This window comes from Bradysia coprophila, unplaced genomic scaffold (genome assembly GCF_014529535.1).
Source record: "Bradysia coprophila strain Holo2 unplaced genomic scaffold, BU_Bcop_v1 contig_151, whole genome shotgun sequence".
NCBI classification, from domain to species: domain Eukaryota; kingdom Metazoa; phylum Arthropoda; class Insecta; order Diptera; family Sciaridae; genus Bradysia; species Bradysia coprophila.
The window spans coordinates 10,289,749-10,313,278 of NW_023503423.1; the positions used below are offsets into that span (position 1 = coordinate 10,289,749).

General features: G+C 36.9%; 3 protein-coding genes, 1 long non-coding RNA gene and 1 pseudogene across 7 annotated transcripts; 1 reads left to right on the forward strand and 4 right to left on the reverse strand.

Moving 5' to 3' along the window:
- Positions 1–3,962: 3,962 nt before the first annotated feature.
- On the forward strand, positions 3,963–7,693 carry LOC119074952 (A-kinase anchor protein 17A). 2 transcript variants are annotated; one of them, XM_037181341.1, is made up of 8 exons: positions 3,963–4,578; positions 4,645–5,105; positions 5,161–5,418; positions 5,845–6,052; positions 6,106–6,439; positions 6,497–6,842; positions 6,899–7,120; positions 7,185–7,693. In XM_037181341.1, exons 1-8 carry the CDS (start codon positions 4,381–4,383, stop codon positions 7,603–7,605), a joined length of 2,448 nt encoding a protein of 815 aa, XP_037037236.1. In that variant the 5' UTR covers positions 3,963–4,380; the 3' UTR covers positions 7,606–7,693. The 2 variants fall into 2 exon arrangements, with proteins under 2 accessions (XP_037037236.1, XP_037037237.1); XM_037181342.1 differs by having other exon boundaries at positions 6,500–6,842.
- A 1,201-nt stretch (positions 7,694–8,894) lies between these two features.
- LOC119075000 lies at positions 8,895–10,707 on the reverse strand. Its single transcript, XM_037181404.1, has 7 exons — positions 10,603–10,707; positions 10,210–10,548; positions 9,627–10,144; positions 9,465–9,564; positions 9,293–9,382; positions 9,082–9,237; positions 8,895–9,019 (listed from the first exon to the last, which is right to left on the reverse strand). The coding sequence occupies exons 1-7, from the start codon at positions 10,705–10,707 to the stop codon at positions 8,969–8,971; spliced, it is 1,359 nt and encodes a 452-aa protein (XP_037037299.1). The 3' UTR covers positions 8,895–8,968.
- A 3,935-nt stretch (positions 10,708–14,642) lies between these two features.
- LOC119074961 lies at positions 14,643–16,218 on the reverse strand (annotated as a pseudogene).
- LOC119074960 (odorant receptor 67d-like) lies at positions 14,643–21,203 on the reverse strand. 3 transcript variants are annotated; one of them, XM_037181349.1, is made up of 8 exons: positions 21,126–21,203; positions 20,933–21,046; positions 20,540–20,878; positions 19,962–20,479; positions 19,800–19,899; positions 19,629–19,718; positions 19,418–19,585; positions 19,158–19,355 (listed from the first exon to the last, which is right to left on the reverse strand). In XM_037181349.1, exons 1-8 carry the CDS (start codon positions 21,135–21,137, stop codon positions 19,305–19,307), a joined length of 1,392 nt encoding a protein of 463 aa, XP_037037244.1. In that variant the 5' UTR covers positions 21,138–21,203; the 3' UTR covers positions 19,158–19,304. The 3 variants fall into 3 exon arrangements, 2 of the variants coding, with proteins under 2 accessions (XP_037037244.1, XP_037037245.1); XM_037181350.1 differs by having other exon boundaries at positions 19,418–19,573; positions 21,126–21,200; XR_005087280.1 differs by lacking the exons at positions 19,158–19,355; positions 19,418–19,585 and adding an exon at positions 14,643–14,743 and having other exon boundaries at positions 19,629–19,899; positions 21,126–21,197.
- Positions 21,204–23,032: 1,829 nt separating this feature from the next.
- On the reverse strand, positions 23,033–23,241 carry LOC119074962. Its single transcript, XR_005087281.1, has 2 exons — positions 23,151–23,241; positions 23,033–23,096 (listed from the first exon to the last, which is right to left on the reverse strand). It is a non-coding gene; the product is annotated as an uncharacterized LOC119074962 (long non-coding RNA).
- Positions 23,242–23,530: the final 289 nt, after the last annotated feature.

Sequence of the window (23,530 nt, forward strand, 5' to 3'; positions counted from 1 at the left end):
CCTCCACACCTTATGTGTAATAATTCTTGTTAGTGTGCGTGTCAGATTTGGAGTTTTAGGTGAATTAGTTGATTAACAAATGAATTGAAAGTTATAAAGAAATGCTATCTCCTCCCTTGGATTTCACATTTTGAATTTGCAGCGGACTTTCGGCGTATTCGTTTTACGAAATTTCGACTGGTGAAATGTCATCTATTCAGCATATTTGTTGAAATCAGCGAGGTGAGAAACTGTTAAAACTCTTATTACTTGGAAGCAACCATTTATTTTTGGATGTTGACATGGAGTTACGAGTAACATCTAGAGTTTTTCATTGTAAACAGAAATTCGCCGGTGCTAATTCATCAACACAATTTCTTATTTGATCAGTAGGGAGAAATCGTCGGTGTTAATTCATTCACCACATTTCAAGTAGAAAAGAGTTCGGCGCGTCAACCAAGGCCACCGATTTAAGAAACTGGTAGAGTTTCAAATGTACAAAATAGTATACCATATTGAATATGAGATTACTGCTGAAAGCGTCGAATGAGCGGAAAATTTTGATTATAAAAAAGACAACAAAAAAATAATTAAAATTGCTAATTTGTTTTTGTAAATTTCTTGTTTAAGAATTTACTTTAGGTTTTTCATTTACATTTTTGGGAAATATTTATGAACTCTCGGTAAATAGAAACGTTTTTAAATGATCACAAGTCACAATGCATACAGTAGAATTTGAATTTTTTTATACAACCAACGTCAAAGAAAATATTTTTTATGGAGTTAAAATCAAGATAGGTGCCACAACCGTGGGTTTTATTTAGTTCTGATTTTCGGAACATATTTGAGATTTTTTAAAGTCATAAAAGTCATCGATGTTCCTATGCTATAAAGCGAATTCAAATTTTGCGACAGGGAGTCACTTATTAACTGGAAACATCGATGACTTTTAAAACTCTGATAAATCTAAAATTGTGTTTTTTAAAGGTAACCACCCTGTAATATAAAATTAAAACCAAATGATTCTTTGAACATATTTTGCCTTTCTATTGAATAACGATTTTTAATGCACGTAAGGAACTAAAATCTTGCCACAATCTTCAAAATGTACAAATGTTATTTGATAGGTTATTCTATTGTATTAGACGTTTGATCTGTCTCAGAAGTTACTGGCGTCTTTGGATCCACATCAATTTTGTAGCGATCCATCATAAAACGCAGTTGAGGTGGAATCCTAATGCCAAGTTTAACTAAAATATCTGTTAGATCGGTAATGGGGCCAGTGACTGTTTTTCCTTTCAGCGATACGGTTACATCTTGTGTTGATGCAACTGATATCCAGCACAGCACAAATAAGCTAAGCAAAATAATTGGTTTAAGTTCCATTATTGTGAAAAAGAAGACTTGCCAACAGCTCGGAATAACGTCTACAACTGACGATGTGATATAGATAGAGCTCAAAATTCAACAGCTAATTAATTCATTACCGGGTAATTGAAGCATATTTATACCATGAGGCAAACTAAATAATTATTTTAATTTGTCATCTGAGTAAATACAAAAAAAATATAAATTTATGGGCTATTTTCATTCAATTTGGCGTCATTGGGCATAAGTTAATGAAAACAACTTCTAATGGCAGCGTATTATATATTCAAAGTGTGTAAACAATAGAAATAGCGACATGTTTACACATTGATAAAGGTAGTACATAAATAGGTATTCAATCCAAATAGAAGTAGAGAAGAACACCTGATCCGGTCAGATTATCACAGAGAGCAGCACATACCCAAACTAAGATTTTCAAAATTTCTACGGGGTGATTCTAACAAAAATTAGGACCTATAGCAAAAGGACAACGGATCATGTCCGATTTCATAGAATTTTTTGCTGTGGAAAGTTTGATTGTTCATTTTTTACCAGTAAAATTAAGTCTTCTATAATATGAAAAATGCAGGACCTCTTTTCCTGATTTTCTTTAATTTTTTCCAAATATTGGCTTCTCACCTAAAATAGAATAGTGTACCAAACAAGCATTTTTTTAAATTCGGAACTGTGAAAATATTTTGTAAGACATGGTTGAGTGTTCCATCAACTTCAGGATCAAAAATTATACTGAAAAAAAAATTGAAGAAAATTAGGAAAATTAAAGAAATTTAGGAAATTTATAGGAGAATTGAAGAATGATGTTTAGAAACTCAGAAGAAATGTAATAGTTTTCCAATATTTTAGTACACTATGTCATATAAAATTACTGTGACCAACTTCATATGGCGATTGTTCTGTAATGACAAATGTGAAGTTGGCTCACATGAAAATAAGTCGCAGAGAATGAAGTACTATAAAAAACATAGCTAACGCCGACCCGTACGAAACACCTATTCGTATCAAAAGCCTTTAATGTGAAACTCTTCATTTCTCTTACTTCATTTTCTTATCTGCTGAAAAACTATTCTCCCTTTAAGATCACTTACATTATCCACTCTTTGCCTTGTTATCATATACAACTAAATTGCCGGAGGCAATATAGACAGCCCCGTACGAAGACAAATTTCATAAATTCCTATTTAAACAGCTATATACCGCTATATTTAACTATATTTCACTATAAATAAACATTTCACAGATAAATATATGCTATTATATAGCTCTATATGCCTGTATATAGCTCAATATAGCTGTATATAGGTATATATAGATGTCCGTATATGGAATCCCTGAAACCCCACACACAACAAATTATTTCCATGTTAACAGAAACTCTCTAAGTATCATTTTTCCCAAGATATTTCTATTTTACTAAAATCCAATATGGCCGCCGGCAGCCATTTTGTTAGGAGACCGGACATAGTACCGACGCTTTACATTCGTTAATACCTTTCAAACAAAAAAAAATTCATGAAATTCGGTCAAAATTTACTCGAGATATTGTCAAAATACACCACGTTCACTGTACTTCCGAGTAGCCAGATAAGAGCTCACTCCAAGAGACCTAGAACATCCTAGTCCGGAGAACATAATTTCATAAAAAAAAATTTCCCTGATTGGTATGGTCAATACCTATCTAATAAAGCTAAAACAGACGAAATATGTTCAAATGTGGCCGACCTACAAGCAAAAACTGCTTGCCGCCCTGTGCCTGTTCCACACCAAGGGGTCTAACTTACGAGTCGGTCATCCGATTTCCATAAACTTTTTTTTGTCGATCGGTATTGTAAATACCTTTTATTTGACGTATCACTTACAAGTTTAACGTTTAAATGTCCGGAGATATCTTCGAAAAACCGTAAAGCACTTATTGGGCCACAGCTCGGGAGGGGTCGATCCAAAATCACTCATCTTCGAACTTAGCCTGTCTTTTGGATGCGTTTTACTCAAGTTATCGTGCAGACAGACAGACGGACATTTTTTTTTCGCGGATTTGGCATCTCTAGACAACCACAATAGGTTTCCCCTTACTCAGGGAGTCCAATTCGACGTGTTACAAACGTATGCGTAAACCTATAAGACCCCAGTACTTCGTACGGGTCTAAAAATGTGGCGCCTCTACAGGCCAACCCACTTGTACCATGGAAAATATGAGAAATTTGGAAAAACAGGAAAATTTGGAAAAATTAGGAAAATATGGAGAAGTTTTCCTCAATTTTTGCACATCCATATTTTACTTATTTTTCCAATACATTTTCCCCAAAATATTCCCTGTGTACTTGTCAAAATATTTGCTTCTCTTTCAACATGTTATGATGTGAGTGTGACGACAGAAGACCAGTTCATAATATCTTGCCTTGGGGTCCTTGTCAAAATATTTCTTTCTCTTTCATCATAATACTTTCTTGCACTTGAAATAGATAGCATATTCTTTGAAAAATTAAATCATTTCCCTAGTAAGTTCGTGATGAATGGTGCGTTTAATGCCGAACAAATCGGATGTGCAATAAAAACTCATTTATGACGTCTGTCAAAAACGTAGATTTTATTGCTCCATTTTGAAATTATAAAGTTGTTGGGTTGACTTTAAGTGCAAATATATTTGTGCAATCGATTTTCAGCAATTATTATCAACAAATTAGCATAAAGAATGTGTTATTTTCACTGCTACATACCACCGACACATTTTATTTACATTATCCATCATTTTTGATCATTTCTTACCATTGAAAATTTCATTTTATTTTTTTCTCATCATTGTGGCTCCTAAATAAATAGTTTTTCTGCCATATTGGCTACACAATTTCTACACTTTTTCTTATCCCATATCCCGAAATCCCTAGCCAATTTTATATAGGATAAGTTAGGAACTGTGCAAATAAATAATTTTGTTTTTCTATTTTATCGACGGAAAATTGAATTGAAAAATTGTAAAACGAATCGTAATCCGTAAATGAACGAATCATTGTTAAAATGAATATACAGACAATTAAAAATGTTAGTGATTGTGTACCGTTATACTTACCGCACTCGCTGTATCTTAAGCCATTCGCAAAGTTCAATGTATCCGTGTCGTTGCCACAAGCAACCACTGGAAAAGCCATATCCAACTGGGATGTTATGGAAAAATTGCGTCACATAATACTACCGGACCAATTTTCAGTGTTAAAGGTAAATGACCAATCATTCGAAAGATCACATCGAACAACGACGAATAATCATTCCGATTCCATCCAGGTGTCAAAGAGCACCTTAGAGTTCATTCGATTCGAAGCGGAATTGGAAGATTTTTCCAAACTGCGTGATGTCCTTTCACGACTCGATGGACGTACATTGAAATTAGCTAATTTTGCCGATCCAGTCAAAATTCGTGCTGCACAAGCGAAAGACGATTTCCCGTCACGCCATGAATGGGACAAATATTTTCGAGACAGCCGTGACATGGACGAAATGAAATGGGGTGAACGACCGGACACAATGCACGTATCAAATTTACCGATACGATGGTTCTGTCCGCGACACCAGGAAAACGATGATGTGGTCAAGCCGAGCGAAAGTATTTTTAAGCGAATTTTTGAGAAATTCGGCGATGTCAGAATGGTTGACATACCCATTTGTGATCCGTATCGAAAGGAGATGAAACCGCACATGTCCGGTATGAAGACATTTTCATTCGATCAGGAATTGTACTTTGAAGGGTAAGACATTTTTCACTATCGGTTTTATGGAGTATCCATTACCTGTCCATTACAGTTACATCCAGTTCTCTGAGTATGCGTATTTTGTGAAGGCAATGGACGAGTTTCGTGGAATGAAACTGGTACGGAAGGAGGGCGACAAGAATCTGGCGGTTAATATTATCGTCGACTTCGATCGTACGAAGCACTTGAGCGATGCAAGTGTGAAGAGAAGGAAAATTGTGCGTGACAAATTTATTGCAAAAGATCGTGCGAAAGAAGAGGATGAGAAACGCAAATTGCAACTGGAAGAGGAGAAAAAGGAACGACAAAGGTTTGATTCGACTAATTCACTGTGCACAAATGACGTCAACCCAATTTCTTGAGCGTGACGTGATTTGTGCACCCAATTAACGATATATTGATTTACGGGAAAGTCTATGCACAGAAGGTGGCGGTTTTATTCTTATGTTCCGAATATATCACAGTAATTGTGGCTGTCATTTCAAATTGACGATAAGGTATCGTCCATAAATCTCGTCCTCATCGAAGAGGGAGTCTGTAAAAGAGGAGATGGGATTTATGGACTACCCCCAATTTTGTTTGTTATCTTCGTAGCCTTACTTTTGATCAGTGACTTGTAGCATATTTCATCTTTCGCCGTTTTAAAAACGTTTCGTTGTCCTGACCTTCTGTTTTAACCACGTAACATTGACGAAAAGATTCGTCGACAATTCTCGAATCATAAATCTGGTTCCAGACGTCAAGCAGAGGAGCAACGAATGGCCGAATTGGATAAGCAACGGCTTCGCGAAGAACAGCGCAAAGAAAAGCATCTGAAGAAGTTGCGTGAAAAGGAACAGCAAGAAATGTCCAGCAAAATACGATCAGAGGAAAAGAAACTGTTAATCGCACAGCGTAAATTGGAAAGCATTCGGGTGTTGGAAGCGCTGTTTGACCGAATCAAGGTAACTCCACTGAAAGTTTAAAATGGAATTGATTTTCAGTTGAACATTTCCAGTTGAATGCCAGCCACAAGATCAAAGTGGAGGGATCGAAAGTACCGAAATTTAAAGGCGGACAAATTGGCACCATCGATTTGCGTAACAAGTTGATGAACCGTTTCAAAAATACGCAGGAGATTGAGTTGGAACGCCAAAAGAATCGTGTTAAGAAAGTCCGAAGCAGCGGGATATTGGGACTAGCTTTAAAAGGTGGACGTTCTCGATCGCCCAGTGTGAATACGATAAGCTCGGATGACAGTGTGTTCAATGCTGGTGCAAAGAAGAAGAAAAAGAAAAAGTTGAAGAAGAAGAACGAAGAAGACTCGTCGTCGAGTTCCTCGTCCGACGAAGGTTGGTTGGTCGTAATTGTACTCTACCAACATTTCACTAATTTCTCTTGTTGTTAAGTTGAAATTTCGCCCAAACATCCCGCCGGTATTGCACCACCTGGTGCGTTTCCCATGTTCAATCCAGAAACCGGTCAGTGGATGGGAATGAGTATGGGAATGGGAATGTATCCATATCCACCATTTTTCGCACCGCTGTCAGCGCCGATGGTTCGACCCGATTATTTCCAAAATGCAATGCCGTATCGAGGCTATCGTGGTGGACCGCGTGGTCGTTATCCGCGCTCGAGAGGACGCGGTTCCTACAGAGGTCGTGGCGGATACCATGACGGAGACTACAAATACGAAAATGACGGTTATGACGACGGCCACGATCATCGTCGTAAATATTCTCGCTCCAGATCAAGGTTAGTTTCAGTATTTGAAAAGGAATTGCTCAAAATTAAACTCAAAATTTCTTCAGATCTCATTCTCGTAGCCGTCGTTCCCGCAGTCGAAGTCGTTCGAGCAGCAGTAGATCTCGGTCGCGTTCCAGAAACCGTCATTCTCGGTCAAATTCACGGTCGAAGTCTCGATCGCGATCAAAATCCAAGAAGCTTGTGTCCACTCTAAGAAAATCATCGCGAGACGCGTGGTCCTCACGGTCGCGTTCACGTAGCAGATCGAGACGTTCGAAGCGTTCGTGGTAAATGTTAACTATCCGCTCACTGCAATGCATACATCTAACGTTTAGTACTTTGAACGGTTAGGTCTCGAGACGCATCGAAAAGTAAATCTCGCAGCAGGTCGAAACGCCGACGAAGTCGCAGTCGACGAGATTCGGAGTCATCAAAGCGAATTGTCTTGCAACCGGAGAAGTTGGTGCGAAGTGCTAAAGAGATTCAACGGACTGTTCAGCAAAAACTCCATGAACAAGTAATGGAAGAAGAACGGGCCAAACAAACGGAAAAGAATCGAGAATATCAACGCGTTACTGAACGTCCCCAACTGATACCAGCAACTGCAAGTAATTCACGAGACGCATCACAATTGCCGTATCAGAAATCGTCGCGATCCAGATCAAAGTCCAGGTCGAAATCTCGGTCTAAAAGATCGAAATCTCGTTCACAGTCGGTACATAGTGCCGAATTTATTTCACCAAAAAGATGCAATGTGAGCGCGTCACCGTAACAACATAAAATCGATGCACATAGGCCGGGCATAGTTTATTTTTGTAGTTAAATAAAATAAAGAAAAGTTCCAATGAAGTGGACACGGACGCGATGTTTTACTTACTAGATGGATTCAATGTATATCGACGGAAAATACATGCAAGTGATAAAATTCTAGTTAAAGATTTCTTACATCACAAGACGCGTTTTCCTCATTTATTTGACCCAGCAAGCAGCACAGGGCCAACGATTTTACGGTCACTATAGTTGGAAATTAGTTCAGACTCAGATCATCTTGGTAAGATGTAAGCAGTAATATAAGGTACACCTAACCCGATAATATTCTGTTAGTTTCACCCAGTCAAAAACCCTTAATATAGGAATTGTGACATATATTCCCAAAACGATTGATGCAATAGGTTTGTTCCAAATAACTGTAAACCCGAACTTTGACGACACGAACGTCGACGATTTCATCCACAGAGATGAACATAACCTAAACGTCAACAAATTTTTTTGTAAATTTTTCGTTGAAATTTTCGTCAACCTGAAAGTTGAGGTTAAGTTGCCTTCTGTGGATGGAATTTGACATTTCAAAATGACCTTGGAACAAACCTATCTGACACATCTTGCGCCTGAACGCAAACAAAAATTTAACGAAAATCGAAAATTTGCTAAATTTGACAAAATTTGACGAAATTCGAAAATTTGTCTAAGCTCAAATGCAATACTTGATAGATTAGATTTGTTTATTTTTTTAACCTAGACTCGTCTAGACCTTTCATTTTAAGCTAAAATACAACTCCGCTCCCGCTCTGTCCATGATTTTCTTGACAATGTTTGCGTTCAGGCGCAGAATATGTCATCAATGACATCAATAGTTTTTGAAACATTATTGGATTCTTCATCGCAAAAGAAAGAGATTGCTCGTAGGAAGCACCACTACGATAAGGAAAGAAGCAATAGAACTGGCAAGACGATGAACCATGTATTGTACATCCTGTGCCACCTCAATAATTCACAGAATTCATCAAATGTTAGCAGCTAGTGAGATTAAGGTTTTTCGTGATTTGTTCACATTTGACCTCAGTAATATAGTAATCACTGAACTCACTCCCTTTACTAAGTCAGGTTTCCGGCTTAAGCTCTATAATCGCTACCCGAAGCTGCAGATCACATACCTGCGCACTTATCCGGTGTGAAGTATTTTCAGTCTTTATTTCAAGATATTTCGAAATTTTAGGAAGAAACTTGTTCCAAATTTCGATGCAAAATTTAATGTTCACTTAAAATTTTCCTTTTTACGTTTACAATGCTAGACCAGCAAAATCAAAAGCAGAGGCGTCCAATGCGGAATAGTTGAAGAGCAACACCGAGAATTCCTAAACAACTTCAAGCATTATATTGAAGTACGAGTAGATGCTCTTCACAACCTGAAAAACGTTTAGGAAATATGAATTCGACAATCTACGAGCTTATGAAATTTTTCAATTACATCCGTTCCTGTTAAAACGCTCAGTGGTGCCAGTGGACCTATCCACATTTCGTTCGCGTTTGAGCCTGCCACCCATAAGATCAAAAATACTTTTTGCGAGTACACGTCATATGAGAACCAGTTTGACTGTTGTAGGGCACTCATAATTCGTTCGTTCTGTTCAAAAGTCTTAGTCAGTGGCAATTGATACTTTAATGGAGTTGGAACTTACTTCAGATGATATCTTCGTTCCCATTAGACAATAGAACATCATTTCCAAAAACATACCATATGCAATGGCGTAACCACTTTTCCAATCACTCTTGTATGGTAGTTATCAGGATGGTAGGGTGAGCATTGAACTATTAATTTAAAGATAGTTATGGTTTCAAAAAAGAACTTACGACGACAATTTGAAACAAACAAATGATTTGACCCAAATATGAAGCAATGAAGTAATGAAAAATGTAGTCGTCCAGAAGTCTCTTTATTTCTCCAACGTATCTAAAATATATTTCCGTAAAATTCAATATCTTTGATTTAAATTTATTAAAAATTCGATTTACGCATCCATGTCTTGCTGTTTCCGACACATGTTTCTTAAGAAAGAATGTCGATACGTGACACTTGTATCTAATGCACTGCTCCACATCTCATCTAAAGACTTCACATCTTCTTCAAACATATCAACGAATATGGAGTAGTTCAGAATTATTGAGACAATCATTAGGATGGAATACACGGTAGCAACGTTGGCAAAAACGCCCAAAAGCGACGATATTAGGTTTGCTGTAATAAATCCAGACAATGTTGACAAGTCCACAAACATATATTCGATTGGCAGTAAGGGAACAAATTCATGATCCACAAAAAAAGCTTTTGTTGGATAAGCGAGAAAAATGGTAATTGATGCCATGACAACAATGGTGGTCCACATGTAGAATCGAGAATTGTATAGTAAACGGTCTCGAACTTTAGCTGCTCGACCACCACCCTTATTCGCCTTACACACCCTCATTGTAGAATTGATTAGTGCTCTTGCCGCTCGAAAACTTTTGAGGAATGTCACAATTTTTAGCACCATCTAAAATTAGGAAAAGAGTGGCAACAACCGACTATATTCCGTACTGCCCAAAACGTATTTCTCACCGATATCGTGATGCCGTAGCACGCCAACGTCTCCAAAAGCCTATAGTAGTTCTTATTTACGACGTGCAGATATTGTGTGTATGTTAGTTGAGAGACAATCACAAAAATGAGAAACAAACTGACACAAAACAGAAACCCAGGCTTCCAATCGAATTCCATATCAACGCCCAATATATCACCAAAAAATCGAAAAATTCTCAAATCCCGTTCAAAGATCAAGTAATTTTCCATGTCTTCATCAGATTCCTGCTCAGAAGTTACTCTCAATTGGTCCGATTGATGAATTTGTTCGAGCCTAGTCCCACTCGTTCCGAATCCGGAATCCGTCGTTACCTTGGCCTTAGCAATTCTACGTTTTAACTTTGTTCATTTTATTGGATTCGTAATTTGAACCTTAGTGAATTCGGCTGAGTTTTTCATTCCTGTATCTAGAGGGACGTTCAGCGGTGATCCGTTTATGTACTCCCCAAACTCGTCGTCCGAAACCTTGTTCGTCATCTTTTATTCCAGTAAATTATTATCCAGCCATACAGTCGAACTATCTACTTACCTTAGAAGTCATATTATTTACCGTTTCCAAAGCTATATGTATGTCTTACCTTTAAGGAATACTACAAAACAGTAATCAATAGAAAAAGTTATGTGAAAGGAGTGGTAGTTACTGTTCCATAGTAAATTGTAAATTAATTATCATTGCTGTAATTGGTACATTACGAATTATTAACTCAATTTCACTTAATTATTGACACACCATAAATATTACACATCAAACATATTGAGCATTACCAACTCACTTCACACAACACGTGGTATGTTTGTCTAACTAAGCCTAACTTGTTCATTTCTCTTCTATATACTTTCTCAGTATATAGTGTATCATAGTGTAATCATGATTGAAGTGCGTTGGAATTGTAAAGTATATAGCCGTGGTTTCGAATCATAAAATTGATTTGTGATTTACCACTGGTGAAGTTTGACTGAATACGAATACTCTACGTCGAACTAAAGTAAGAAGAAATTTAGTACGATGGATTTGAATGGACGCGAAAATGATCTCTTATTCTTGTCCAAACGAATTTCTACTTTTACGGGATCCGAGAATTTGGCACACGGGTAGCGTGTGAAGTGGATGAAGTGGAATCTAGCACTTGTGCCAGATTACCTTTTTCCCTAGGTTTTTGAGAATTTGGCACACGCAACTAAGCTTGTGTTCCAGTTTTGTGCTAACTCATTTTAATCTGGAAGTTATAATTGGTCTGTGAGTCAATAAATTTGTCATTTTACGAGTTTTCGCAGTCAAAACTAAGAAATTTGTCTTTTTACAAAAGGACGCAAAAAGCTATGGCTTTGAAGGCACCGAGAGAAATTCAACTCCAAACTAGAAAATGTCCTTTTACGAAATCTTGCAAACAAATCCCCAAATTTTTGTCAAGCCTTTCCTTTATAGGTAAATAATGTTGACTAATAGTGACAAACGGCTAACTATGATTAGCACATCATTCACTTTTATTTATTTTTCTATTATGGCTACCGTGCTATTATGCAATTTCCAAAGTTGCATGGTGCCAAATTACTCCTCAGATGGTGAATCTGGCACTGTGCTAAATTCACATTACAGTGGAAACTGGCACGCATCAAACTTGCATGTTGCCAAATTACCCTACCCCACTTTTACTTCCGTTGTTATAAACTAGCAACGACTTTGTTTAACAATAAGAAATCGGAAAGCAAAGACAAAACCAAGGCTGTTAACTTTGGGAAAGTCATGCAGATGCAGATACGTAGGTGACACACCACAATTAAACGATATAATGGCGGAATTGATACAAAAAATCACCAGCTCGTGATGATTCTCGTCATAGGCTTGGTGGGGTGAACTTTCTTAAAACAGGGGCAACACAACAGCAGACCCAAGGGACTTTTATGTCCATGTTTATAAGCTAGAAAGCAAGCTAGGTAAATTCTGCACAATTTTCATTATCAGAGTTAAGACTTGCTGCAGAAAAGTCTTTGCAAACCAGTGGATTTATCAGAGTATTTCTGAAACATATCAGTCAAAAAAACATCGATATATGTGACGAACCAATGCATTTCAAGCATGAGTGGTACTCTAAATAGTGTCCTGAAACTTTAGAGTGTGTCACACAACTGTAAAACACTGTAAAAAAACAATTTCATATAAAATATTACTCAATTTGAGAGCTATCAAGTAACCATGATCATTTTTGTTTGAAGAACATTGGACGAACCCCAATCTGACAGTAAAGACGAAACAGGAACAGATTTTTGTGTGTGCTGATTTAGTGTCGTTGAAGGCAACATCTAAAACTTAATCATATTTTACAGTAAATTGTCTTCACTGCGTATAATTGTCAAAATTGACTTTCACCGTATCCCGTTGAACTCAAAAATGAAGCAAAGATTCCGTCTTTATCCTCTGACTTTAAAAATTGCAAATGTGATGACTAGCCGATAGTTTACAAAATTTCGCGAATCTACTTTTTCGATTTCCACAAATCCAATTTGTAGTTTGTAGAATTCGGAAGAGACAAATTTGGACATCATGATCTCAATACTTTTCATTTAAAATTTATTTTTTTAGTGCTAAAAGCCTATTACAAATGAATTGTAGAAATGCGAAACAAATAATTGTTGACCAACTCTTTCAAAACCGAGGAGACCAATAATCGTGAATTCCTAAACCACTTCAAGCATTATATTGTAGTATGAGTAGATGCTCTTCACAACCTGAAATACATTTAGGAAAAATGTATTCGACAGCCTACGAGCTTATGAATTTTTAGCCCCGTACGAAGTACTGGGGCTTATAAGATTAATATGCCGTTTGTAACACGTTGAATTGGAAGCAGACAGTAAGGGCAAAGCATTTGGTTGTGTTCATAGATGACGAATCCGCAATAAAAAAAATGTCCGTCCGTCCGTCCGCGTCCGTCCGTCCGTGACCCCTCTAGCTAGAGTAAATCACAACCTTTTTTCAAAATTCTTTTTTTCCCCGATTGGTATCGACAAAAGTAAGGTCAAGTTCGAAAATGGGCATGGTAGGGTCGGCCCCTCCAGAGCTAGGGCCCTATAGGTGTTTTTCAGTCTTTCGACGATATCTACCGAAATACGCACGCAATAGCTGCTTGTGATATATCAAATGAAAGGTATTGACGAGTAGAACAAAGTTGCTGAACATTGTTTTTGGGTAAGATGCAACGCGAGCTTGTTGGGAGGGCTCAAAGGTCGTTACTCGGCCCTAAGTGTTTTTTGCACATAAATCGAGTAAATCTCATCCGATTTTGCTAGATTTAGTTTTTTATGGAAGGTAACTGAATACCGAAAAGAACGTGTCGAAAAAAGTTTCAAATTTGGGCCCTTGGACTAAGGCCGCTACTCGGCCCTAAGTGTTTTTTGCACATAAATCGAGTAAATCTCATCCGATTTTGCTAGATTTAGTTTTTTATGGAAGGTAATTGAATACCGAAAAGAACGTGACGAAAAAAGTTTCAAATTAGGGCCCTTGGACTCGGCCCTAAGTGTTTTTTGCACATAAATCGAGTAAATCTCATCCGATTTTGCTAGATTTTGTTTTATTTGAGAGATAATTGAATACCGAATAGAATGATGGCAAAAAATGTTTCAAATTTGGGCCCTTGGACTAAGGCCGCTACTCGACTTTAAGTGTTTTTTGCACATAAATAGAGTAAATCTCATCCGATTTTGCTAGATTTTGTTTCATTTGAGAGATATTTGAATACCGAAAAGAACGTGTCGAAAAAAGTTTCAAATTTGGGCCCTTGGACTAAGGCCGCTACTCGGCTCTAAGTGTTTTTTGCACATAAATCGAGTAAATCTCATCCGATTTTGCTAGATTTAGTTTTTTGTGGAAGGTAATTGAATGCCGAAAATAACGTGGCAAAAAAGTTTCAAATTTGGGCCCTTGGACTAAGGCCGCTACTCGGCCCTAAGTGTTTTTTGCACATAAATCGAGTAAATCTCATCCGATTTTGCTAGTTTTTGATTCATTTGAGAGATAATTGAATACCCAATAGAAAGTTGGCAAACAATTTTGGGTTTCTAAAATAATATCGTAAATTGTTGGTTTTATTTGAGAGGTACTTCGTACGGGCTTTCGTAATTGCGCTATGCGCAATTTTAAAAATGAACACTTTCAGTAAATTTGACCATGCCCAACTTGACTTGCATTTTGGTAACAGACGCATTAGAGGGTTGTAGACGTATTAGGGTTCCGGGCGTATTACGGCTACGGACGTATTATGGTTACGGACGAAATAGGATTACGGGTCGTGCGGGGCTAAGTCGCAGCAAACGCTCCGACTGTTCTGATGCCTTGTTTCAATTACATCTTATCCTGTTAAAACGCTCAGTGGTGCCAGTGGACCTATCCACATTTCGTTGGCATTTGAGCCAGCCACGCATAAGATCAAAAATATTTTTTGCGAGTACATGTCATATGAGTACCAATTTGATTGTTGTAGGGCACCATAATTCGTTCGTTCTGCTCAAAAGTCTTCGTCAGTGGCAATTGATACTTTAATGGAGTTGGAACTTACTTTAGATGATATCTTCGTTCCCATTAGACAATAGAACATCATTTCCAAAAACATTCCATATGCAATGGCGTAACCACTTTTCCAATCACTCTTATATGGTCGTTTCAGGTGGTATCAGGATGGTAAGATGTACATTGAACGTAAGTCTTAAGGATAGTTATAGTTTAAAAAAGAACTTACGACGACAATTTGAAACAAACAAATGATTTGACCCAAATACGAAGCAATGAAATAATGAAAAATGTAGTCGTCCAGGAGTCTCTTCACTTCTGCTACGTATCTTAAATAGATTTCCGTAAAATTCAATTTCTTGATTTAAATTTATTAAAAATTCGATTTACGCATCCATGTCTTGCTGTTTCCGACACATGTTTCTTAAGAAAGAATATCGATACGTGCAAGTCGTATCAGATGCCTTGCTCCACATCTCATCTAAAGACTTCACATCTTCTTCGAACATATCGACGAACACGGAGTAGTTCAGAATTAATGCGACAATCATTTGGATAGCGTATACGGTAGCAACGTTGGCAAAAACCCCCGATACCGATGATATAAGGTTTGCCGTAATAAATCCAGAAAATGTTGACAAATCCACAAACATATATTCGATTGGCAGTAAGGAAATGAGTTCATGATCCACAAGAAAAGCTTTGGTTGGATAAGCGAGAAAAATGGTAATTGATGCCATAACAACAATGGTGGTCCACATGTAGAATCGAGAATTGTATAGCAAACGGTCACGAATTTTAGCTGCTCGACCGCCACTCTTATTCGCTTTACATACCCTAATCGAGAATTGATCAGTGCTCTTGCTGATTGAAAACTTTTGAGGAATACCACAATTTTTAACACCATCTAAAATTGGAAAAAGAGTGGTTACAACCGACTATGTTCCGTGCTACCAACGCACTTCAAGCAAAAATGCTTCTAATGACAGCTGCCAAATAGAGTACTACTTTGTATGAAAATTTGTTCAAAAATTTTTTACAGTGCCAAAAATCGTTCGTACACTGTCAAGTTTCAGTACTCTTTTTAGAGTACCACTCATGTTTGAAGTGCGTTGGTACTACCCAAAACATATACTCACCGAAATCGTGATGCCGTAGCATGCCAACGTCTCCAAAAGCCTATAGTAGTTCTTATTTACGACGTGCAGATATTGTGTGTATGTTAGTTGAGAGACAATCACAAAAATGAGAAACAAACTGACACAAAACAGAAACCCAGGCTTCCAATCGAATTCAATATCAACGCCCAATATATCACCAAAATAACGAAACATTTTCAAATCCCGTTCAACGATCAAGTAATTTTCCATGTCTTCATCAGATTCCTGTTCAGAAGTTACTCTCAATTGGTCCGACTGATGAATTTGTTCGAGCCTAGTCCCACTAATTCCGAATCCGGAATCCATCGTTACCTTGGCCTTAGCAATTCTACGTTTTAACTTTGTTCATTTTATTGGATTCGTAATTTGAACCTTAGTGAATTCGGCTGAGTTTTTCATTCCTGTATCTAGAGGGACGTTCAGCGGTGAACCATTAATGTACTCCCCAAACCCGTCGTCCGAAACCTTCTTCGTCATCTTTTATCCAGATAAATTTTTAATCAGATCGTTGCAGCCATATAGTCTAACTGTCTATTTACCTTAGAAGTCATATTATCGACCGTCTCCAAAGCTATATGTATGTCTTACCTTTAAGGAATACTACAAAACAGTAATCAATAAAAAAAAGTTGTGTGAAAGGAGCGGCAGTTACTGTTCCAAAGTAAATTGTAAATTATAATTGCTGTAATTTTTACATTATGAATTATTAACTCAATTTCACTTAATTATTGACACACCATAAATATTGCGCATCATCAACACGTGGTATGTTTGGGAATAAGCCTTACTAGTTCATTTCTCTTCTAGATATACTCAGAGTGAAGAGTATAATCATGCTTGAAGGGCGTTGGCGACTGGTGAAGTTTGTATGAATATGAATACTCTACGTCGATCTGATATATTTCAGTATGGGCAAATACAAAAAGTTAGAAGAATAAGAAATTTAGAACAATGGATTTGAATGGATACGAAAATGATCTTTTATTCTTGTCCAAAGGAATAGAATTCTACTTTTGCTTCCGCAGTTAACTTTGGGAAGGTCACGCAGATACAGATTACAGATACACCACAGTTAAACGATATAATGGCGGAATTGATACAAAAAATCACCAGCTCGTGATGATTCTCGTCATAGTCTTGGTGGGGTGAATTTTCTTAAAACAGGGGCAACACAACAGCAGACCCAAGAGAATTTTAAGTTGCTAAGCGTCGAGAAATAAACGGAAATTTCTCCCCAATTTTCATTATCAGAGCTAGGGATTGCTACCGAAAAGTCTTTGAAAACTCGACTTTTAGCACCATCATAGAAAAACCAGAAATTCAAAAATCAGAGTATTTTTGAAACATATTAGTCAATACAAAATATGTTACGAACCAATGCATTGTGCATTGGACGAACACCTAAATTTTACTTTGAAGAAAATTTGTGTTGACGGTCCTGCTGAGGGGATTCCTGGCTGTGCCTTAAAAAAACTAATACATGTTGTAATACAACACCATAATATTTAGTGCAACATTTAGCATCGCATTTATGACTCCACTTGTGCTTGTTATCAACCATAAGACAATTGGATAGCAAAGACGAAACAGGAACAGATTTTTTTTCGTGTGCTCATATTTTGTCGTTAAAGGCTTAACTTAACCTTTTTTTACAGTAGATTGTCTTCACTGCGTACTATTATTGTCAAAATTTACTTTCACTGTATCCCGTTGAACTCAAAATTGAAGCAAAGAATCCATCTTTATCATCTGACTTTTAAAATTGAAATTGACATACTGTTCAAACCTTATTGGTTTTGACTAAATTTTCCGAGTTTGAAGGAACGTTCAATGATGAACCATTCAATTGGTGGATGTGCTCCCCAAAATCGTCGTTTGAAGTAACCCTTATCCAGATAAATTTTTATGCGGATAGTCGCAGTAATAGTCTAATTGTATATTTACCTTTATCATATAATCGATTGTCTCAACGCACTTCAAGCAAAAGTGCTTCGAGTGACAGCTGTCAAATAGAGTACTATTTTCTATGAAAAATGTTTCCAGATCTTTTTACAGTGTTAAAATTTGTTTGAAACACTGTCCCGTTTCAGTACTCTATTTAGAGTACCACTCATGCTTGAAGTGCGTTGATTGTCTGCAAGACAATAAGATAATATGTCTTATCTCTACGGAATAACATGAAACAGTAATCAATAGAAAAAGTATTTATGCGAATGGAACGGGAGTTGTTCTTCCATAGTAAATTGTAAATTAATAATCATGGACATATTTTTACATTACGAATTATTAACTCAATTTCACTGAATTAATGACACACCATAAATATTGCGCATCGCATATTGTAGCCATTGCTTCCAATCAAAAAATTGATTTTATTGTGCGGTGAATTGTATACGAGTATGAATAGAATACTCTCCTCCCTTGAATTTAAATATTTCAGTATGAAGAAACGGAAAATAAAAATAAAAGAAATTTGAAGGTCCCTGCTATAGGTTTGGTTGGCTAATCTTCCAGCAAAGGACGCTTTCTTTCAGAAAGTTTCTTGTTTTGTCTACTGAAGTATGAATTCTGTAAGCTATAAAGGTAATGAGACGTAATGCTACGGCACGTTTCGAGCCAGCTCCGTCTGTGACTGAATGTATTGCTGTTGGTTTAAATATGAAATGGGTAATCTGTAAATAAATCTTACAAACCTTTGCTTTCTTGGAGATTCAATGTTGACCGTGAAGTTTATTTATTTCAACGAACGAAAGGGAAACAAATCCTTACACAAATGTTCGGACAGCTTTGCTTGGAGTCGAATGTCGGCCTTCTTAGATAACACATAAGATCATAAACTTACGATGAGAAATACGTGAGTACAAGAATTTAAAATTAAAAGTTGAAAGAGACTGCAAAGCGTTTCGCTTGGTCTGTAATATCTAAATTACTTAATCTTTGTATTGCTTTGATTTACTGCGTACAGAGTACTCGGTGGTTACATACCTATTCACATCATTGCACTACAATCTAAACATCAATAAATCTAACCGACCTAAGTATTACAATTGAAGTTTCTCAATAGAATCATGTCAACTTCTTATTGATGTTCATCACTGTGCTGACTTTCTGTCATCTTAGACTCAGCCGGTTCAACGGACTCTACTGATGTCATTCATTCGCTGTAGTAAAACTATGGCAAAATAAAATAAAGTGAGTTGAGGGCCTATCCTTCGCGGTGCGATGGCGGGGCTGTTGGCGGTCACTGATCAACAACCGAATGAAGGTCACAACCGTTTATTTAATTCACTTTCAAGGCTATCATCAAGAATAATTGCATCCGGTACTTTGAAGAGCAGGACACCGATGTCAGCGAAACCAGAAGCAGAGGCGACCAATACGGAATAATCCAAATACAATACAGAGTCCTAAACAACTTCAAGCAATATATTGAAATAAGTGTAGATGCTCTTAACAACCTGAAAACGTTTAGGAAAAATGTATTCGACAATCAGCGAGCTTATGAATATTTTTCAATTACATTCGTTCCACTCAATACGCTTAGTGGTGCCAACGGACCTATCCGCAATTCTCTGGCGTTTGTAGAAGCCATCCATAAGGTCAAAAATACTTTTTGCGAGTACACGTCATATGAATACCAATTTGACTTTTGTAGAGCACTTATAATTCGTTCATTCTGTTCAAAAGTCTTCGTCAGTGGCAATTGATGCTTCAATGGAGTTGGAACTTACTTCAGATGATATCTTCGTTCCCATTAGACAATAGAACATCATTTCCAAAAACATACCATATGCAATGGCGTAACCACTTTTCCAATCACTCTTGTATGGTAGTTATCAGGATGGTAGGATGTGCATTGAACGATTATTTTAATGACAGTTATAGTTTAAAAAAGAACTTACGACAACAATTTGAAACAAACAAATGATTTGGCCTAAATACGAAGCAATGAAATAATGGTAAATGTAACCATCCAGGACTCTCTTCACTTCTACCACATATCTGAAAGAGATTTTTTATAAAATTCATTTTTTTCATTTAATTTTTGCTAAAGTTTGATTTACGCATCCATGTCTTGCTGTATCCGACAAAAGTTTCTCAGGAATGAATGTCGATAGGTGAAAGTTGCACCTGATACTCGGTTACATACCTCATCTAAAGACTTCACATCTTCTTCAAACATATCAACGAATATGGAGTAGTTCAGAATTAATGAGACAATTATTTGGATAGCGTACGCGGTAGCAACGTTGGCAAAAACTCCTAATAGCGACGATATTAGGTTTGCCGTAATAAATCCATACAATGTTGACAAGTCCACAAAAATATATTCGATTGGCAGTAAGGAAATGAGTTCATGATCAACAAGAAAAGCTTTGGTTGGATAAGCGAGAAAAATGGTAATTGATGCCATAACAACAATGGTGGTCCACATGTAGAATCGAGAATTGTATAGCAAACGGTCTCGGATTTTAGCGGCTCGATAGCCCCTTCCATTCGCTTTACACACCCTAATTGTAGAATTGATCAGTGCTTTCATTGCTTTGTAACTTTTGAGGAATAACACAATTTTTATCACCATCTAAAATTGAAAAGAGAGTGGTAGCTGACTATGTTCCGTTACCCAAAACGTAATGCTCACCGATATCGTGATGCCGTAGCATGCCAACGTCTCCAAAAGCCTATAGTAGTTCTTATTTACGACGTGCAGATATTGTGTGTATGTAAGTTGAGAGACAATCACAAAAATGAGAAACAAACTGACACAAAACAGAAACCCAGGCTTCCAATCGAATTCCATATCAACGCCCAATATATCACCAAAAAAACCAAAAATTTTCAAATCCCGTTCAAAGATCAAGTAATTTTCCATGTCTTCATCAGATTCCTGCTCAGAAGTTACTCTCAATTGGTCCGACTGATGAATTTGTTCGAGCCTAGTCCCACTAATTCCGAATCCGGAATCCGTCGTTACCTTGGTCTTAGCAATTCTACGTTTTAACTTTGTTCATTTTATTGGATTCGTAATTCGAACCTTAGTGAATTTGGCTGGGTTTCTCGTTCCTGTATCTAGAGGGACGTTCAACGGTGAACCATTCAACTGGTGGGTGTACTCCTCAAACTCATCTTCCGTAGACTTCTTCGTCGCCTGTTTATCCGAAAAAATGTTTTAATCAGATTGTTGTTCCTCATTACCCGTCTAAGTCAGTCTAACTGTCTATTTATACCTTTGAAGTCATGTTAGCAACTGAATAATATCCTCTCTCTGAGGTGTACTACGAGGTAATAGCCAACAGAAAGGATATTCGAATATAGCTGGAGGTATTTTTTTATAGAAAATTGAAAATTAATCATCACTGACGCAATTTTTACATTACGAATTATTAACAAAATTTCACTAAATTATTAACAATATTATTATGCGCATAACACTATTTAGAATTATAAAATTGATTTTATTGTGCGATGAATTTTCGATGAGTAGACTATGTACTCCTAGTGTAGTATCTACATTGTGACGACTAGGTGCTGATCATTTTCCTATAAAAATTAAAATCATTCTTACGGGTTTTTGATAGCATCCGTTAGGCAAAAAACAGGCACCCAGGCTTCCAATCGAATTCCATATCACCGACCAATACAGCACCAAAATAACGGAAAATTTTCGAATTCCGTAATCAGGTAATTTTTAATGTCATCAGATTCCGGATCACAAGTCCTACTCGTTCCACATCCGGAATCCGCCTTGATCTTGGCAATTTCACATTTTTGTCTTAAAGCTGCGATCGCACTTACTCCGTTTAGTTCTCCGTTCACTTTTAAACAATGAGAAATGGGAGGAGCTTCCATTATTCGTTCGTAAACGGAGCGCAAAACGGTGTAAGTGCGTGGACACAATATTAATAATTTTTACAGTGGCTCATCATTACAATTGGTTAAATCCCACATTTAAAAAAGATAAAAGTTGAACTTGCGAAGATGGTTCTGTTAAGTAAATGGACAATAGAGCCGACGGTGTGAAAGTGTTAAGTTAGCATTTAAAAAGAGACCAGTCCAAAGGAATTTAATGTTTGGCTCTTTTTCGGAGATATTTTACGTCAAACTTTCTTTACATCGGTTACATTGCTTGAGAGTGACACTATTCACCCAGTAATTATATGTCACATTTTTTCACATTTCCACATTTGATTGGTAATTTTACTTGGTAATTTCCCTTTACTAGGGAGGGAAAATGGACTTTCCATCCCTAGGAAAAAGTCTTTTCCTCCTTCGTAAAGGAAAACGTCATACTACACTCGGGAAGGAATTTAATATTTCGTATCACGATTAAAGCCATCGGACACATTTACTCATCTGAATACGAAATTTCAAATTCCTTCCCTTGTATAGTAATATTATCACATAAGCGAAAGCAGACAACAGGCCTGAAGTGTAATTTTTGAATTCCCCTAGTTGACTAATTTTGACATCCGAACACATCGCGCATAAAATACCTCACGATTTTACGAGATAATTTGGTTATCTTGGAGAGGGATTAACAAGATTCCTCCTCCGTCGTGATAGCCTTCTTCACCCACAAATAAGCAATGCACTAATAAACGGGCTTGTGAATATGTAATTTGAAATGAAAACTCGTACGTGTTTATCATTATTATAGTTTATCATTGCAAATTGTTACAAATCAACATCATCGACAAATTATTCAACACGTTTCCAAATTCTAACAGCTGTGTTAATCGGTCGAACCTCACAGCCTTCAACCAAAAATTTAGTTCCTGTTCCCGGACCTTCAAATTTTCCAGTATTAATTCTTTTTGACCAACCATTAGTTGGCAACCATGAATCAAGAACATCAGCATTGCCACCTGTACTTCCTACTCTGGCTATTCTCGGAGCGCATGGTTGTTGCACTTCATCCCATGCTGCAGAATCGCCTCCCAACGGATCGATTTGCAAACATGTATTGGCGTTTGAATTTGGCTGTTCAATCCAAATGTTACGACTCGTAAATTGGCCAATTTGAGCGAGGAAACTGTACAGTTGCAATGGATTCACTTGAATCAGTGATGGCCTGTTAATTAAGTCACTTTGATCAGAGCAAAACTTTACCGCCTCACTATACGTCATTGGTTTGTAAAATAATTTGAGACACAAGTCTTCGTTATACGCGATCCAGTCATTTTCACAATCAGATCCATCTGAAATATTATCAGTAATTATTGGACATTTTTTAGGATCTGTAAGGTACTCACTAGAAACTTTCACGTAAATCACAAATAATGTGAAGAGAAACAAAATCTTCATGATTTTCGAAAGCAATCTTCTACTAAACTGAAAATTTAATTTCACTTTTAAGCTTAAGATGAGGTAGAATATTTAGAAATATAAAAAAAATTGCATGTGAAAAGTGATAAGATTGGTTAATCTCGATTCTGCACAGCGATAGAATAAGGTTAAGCCTTTGCGTAAATAAATGCAAACAAGGGCAATAACGCGATACTCGTGCAAATAATGTAACTTTGGTTTAAAAAAAACAACGATGGATGTGACGCAAGTGAACGTAATACCTAGTAGTAGTAGTATTTATTTACAAAAACAATGTATTGTACAAATTTTTTTTAGTAAAAAAAAG